This window comes from Miniopterus schreibersii, assembly GCF_964146895.1.
Source record: "Miniopterus schreibersii genome assembly, chromosome: 1".
NCBI lineage: Eukaryota > Metazoa > Chordata > Mammalia > Chiroptera > Miniopteridae > Miniopterus > Miniopterus schreibersii.
The window spans coordinates 123976622-123979673 of NC_138101.1; the positions used below are offsets into that span (position 1 = coordinate 123976622).

The 3052-nt window shown below is 62.5% G+C and overlaps 1 protein-coding gene across 1 annotated transcript; it reads right to left on the reverse strand.

Annotated features, from left to right (window-relative positions):
* Nucleotides 1–903: 903 nt before the first annotated feature.
* INSM2 (INSM transcriptional repressor 2) lies at nt 904–2583 on the reverse strand (the record flags this gene model as incomplete). The annotated part of the gene is made up of 1 exon (XM_081146318.1): nt 904–2583. The coding sequence occupies one exon, from the start codon at nt 2581–2583 to the stop codon at nt 904–906; it is 1680 nt and encodes a 559-aa protein (XP_081002444.1).
* Nucleotides 2584–3052: the final 469 nt, after the last annotated feature.

The window sequence follows — 3052 nt, forward strand, 5'->3', positions numbered from 1 at the left end:
ATTGAATGAATTGCCATTCACTTCCATAGTGGATTATAGGTATTAACATCTTAAGCTGAACATAGTTTAATATATAATACACAGTATGAGACTTACAACCGAAGCATTAAACAGTTCGGATGAAACCCTACCAAAACAGTTAAACTTAAGGAAATGAGTTCTATATTGCCAAAAAGCTTTTTTTTTTTAAAGGTTTAAAGTATCTTCCTGAATACACAGAATAGCTAAAGGTGAGAATCTTGGGGGTACCTCAGCTCCTTCCTGTAAAGGAGCACCCTCCCCACCTCCAAACACTAACTTAAAAATGGACTAATACTGAGAAAAGGAAAACTTACAGGAAGATACCCACATCCTCCAAAAGCACAAATATCCTCTTATGGTCCTACCTACAGACACAGGTCTTGAATCTCCCCCCACCCCGTAAGTTTGGCACCAATCACAACTTTTAATTCACAGAATATACAATGCAAGGTATCTGACCCTATTGAGACAGAAACTACATAGGCGCCTGGGATGACAACAGAAAAAAAAAAAAAAAAACTAGACATTGAGACATGCACGTATTCACTGTGACTTTCCATAGGAATTACAAGTCATAGGATTCATTTGGATCTTCAGAGTTTGGAGGGTAAGGAGGGAATCCTATTTTCTTGGGGAAAGTGAGGATTTAAAGCTGACAGTCCTTGACCTCGTGGTTACACTATCCAGACACATACCTGCTCTAGAAAGGGATTTTACATCTTGCTGTCCGCTCCTATGTCAGAACATCGACTACTGAGACTTTTAGGAGAAAAAATATAGGAAGGAAATGGGGTCAACTTGCAAGTTGAAGAAACCCCACGGAAATTCCCGTGATCTGTTTCCTCAGGGCCTGCGCACGCGATCTATCCCATCTCCGGGCCCTCAACAGCCCGGCCGCAGTGGCATCTGCAGCAGCAGCACCTGCCGACTTTCTGAGGGGTGGCACTTATTGATGTGCCGAGTCAGCCCCGGGGAGCTGAAAAAAGTGGACGGGCAGTGCTTGCACGAGAAAATTTGCTGAGCACTCCCGTCGGATGCCCCTACTGGGCTCGGAGCTTCCGGGGCTGCCCCGGCCAAAGCTGGCAGGAGCAGCTCCTCCCGGACAGCGTGCCACAGCCGGTGCTTGTCCCTGATGTCTGCGGACGGGAAGTGCGCCCCGCACAACGGGCAAGTGAAGGCCAGTGAGGCACCGCGTTCGGAGCCGAAGCCTGCGGCCGGCGCGCGGGCCGGGCCCGCCTCGTGAGTGCCGAGATGCTTGCGCAGATAGGCTTGGCGACGGAACTTTTTGTGGCAATAGGGGCACACGAAGATCTCGGGGCCCCCTACACCGCTTGCACTGCCCGGCCCAGGCAGCCGACACCCCAATATCCCCTCGGTATAGGGGACCCGAGGCAGCGGTGCCTCGAGGTGGGACAACACCTGGAGGCCCTGGGATGGGGCGCTGTCTGCGCGCGGCTCCGCCCCGGAGCTGTCCCTGGCCTGCGGGTGCTGATTTTCAGTCCGCTCTGCCCGGCTGTTCTCCTTCCCCTCCGCCAGGAAAGCGGCCACAGCCCTGGAGTCCGGGGAGGACGGAGCGGGAAGCTTCCCGTCAATCGAAGAGACCGTGGCGGCGTTGGCCACGGCGGGACGCGGCTTGTGCCAGCGGCGATGGGAGGCGAGGTTGGCTGGGCAGCTGAAGACCTTATCGCACTCCGGGCAGCGGTACTCCACGCGTACGATGCGGGAGCAGCGATGCTGGGCGAGCGCGAAGGGGTCCCCGTACTGTTCCTTGCACAGCTGGCAGATGAACTCCCCCAGCGGCGTGCGGCTGCCCCCCAGGCCCCGAGACGGGGCTCCGGGCTCCTCCTCCTTGATCTTCAGGCCTAGGACGGGGGATGTGGTCACTTCATCAGCGAAGCTCAACTTCCTCATGGCCTTTGGCTTCTTGACTCCTGCGGCCGCAGGTCCAGACACGCAGCCCGGAGGAGCCTTGGCTCGGCGTTCGCCGGCGGCGGGCCGCTTCAGGCCGTGCGCGGCGGCCGAGAGGGGCGCGGGGTCCGGATGCAGCGCGGGCTCTGGGAACGGCGCCCGGAGCGGCAGCTGGAACTGCTCCCCCGAGGTCGGTGCGGCTGCTGGTGCCACAGGGCTGGGGAAAGCGGCCACGGCAGCGGCGCCCCCGGGGAAGGACTCGGCGGACACCGGCGAGCTGAGGCAGCGTTCCAGAAACGCCCGGCGCAGCTCCACGCCCACCGGCTTCGCGGGGCTGGAGCTGGGCCTGGGACTCTCCCTGCCATCCGCCCTCCACTCTGCACCTTCCCGCCCCCCCGCCCCCGGGCTCACCCCAGCTGCCCGACAAGGCGACCCCGACAGTTCCCGGACCGCCTCCTCCTCCAGCCCCTCTCCGGGCTCCTCGGGGCTAGGGGTTGCCGCCCGCTCCGCATCCGGCCGCGGGACACTGGAAGCCTCCTGGGTGAAGGGCGGCGCCCCCTGGGGCTCCGGTAGGGGGAAGACCCGCTGGGCTAGGCGCACTCGGTACGTGCCTCCTGTCCGTCTAGTTCGCTTCACCAGGAAGCCCCTTGGCATGGTAGAGTCGGGAGCGCTCGGGGGCAAGGAGTAATAGGGGTGCCACGGGGCCGGGAGCGGGGCAGCGCCGCAGCTACCCGAGCTTCGTTGCGGCGGTCATGCGTCCGCAGCCTTTATAGCTGAGACGCGGCCCGGGGACCGCCGGCCGCCTTCAGGCTGCACTGGCCAATCAGGAGTGGGAGCGGGCGCCGGGGGCGGGGTCTTCGCCGGGCCGGGCTCACGAGGGCCCGCCGGGCGGGCGGCGGAGCGCGCCCCTGCCGCCTCCCGGGCCGCCGCGCCGCCCAGCCCCGCAGCCGGCGGCGGGGTGCCCGCGGCGTCTCCCCCGCCGCCCAGCCGGTGAAGACGCAGGAAGGTAAGGTCCGCAGTGTGAGGAAGCCCAGCGCTCCGCGCCTCCGCCGCCTCCAGGGGCCGCACTGGGAGCCCTGCTGGGCGGCCCCCTCACCGCGCCCTCGGGCCCTCGGCGCCCTCC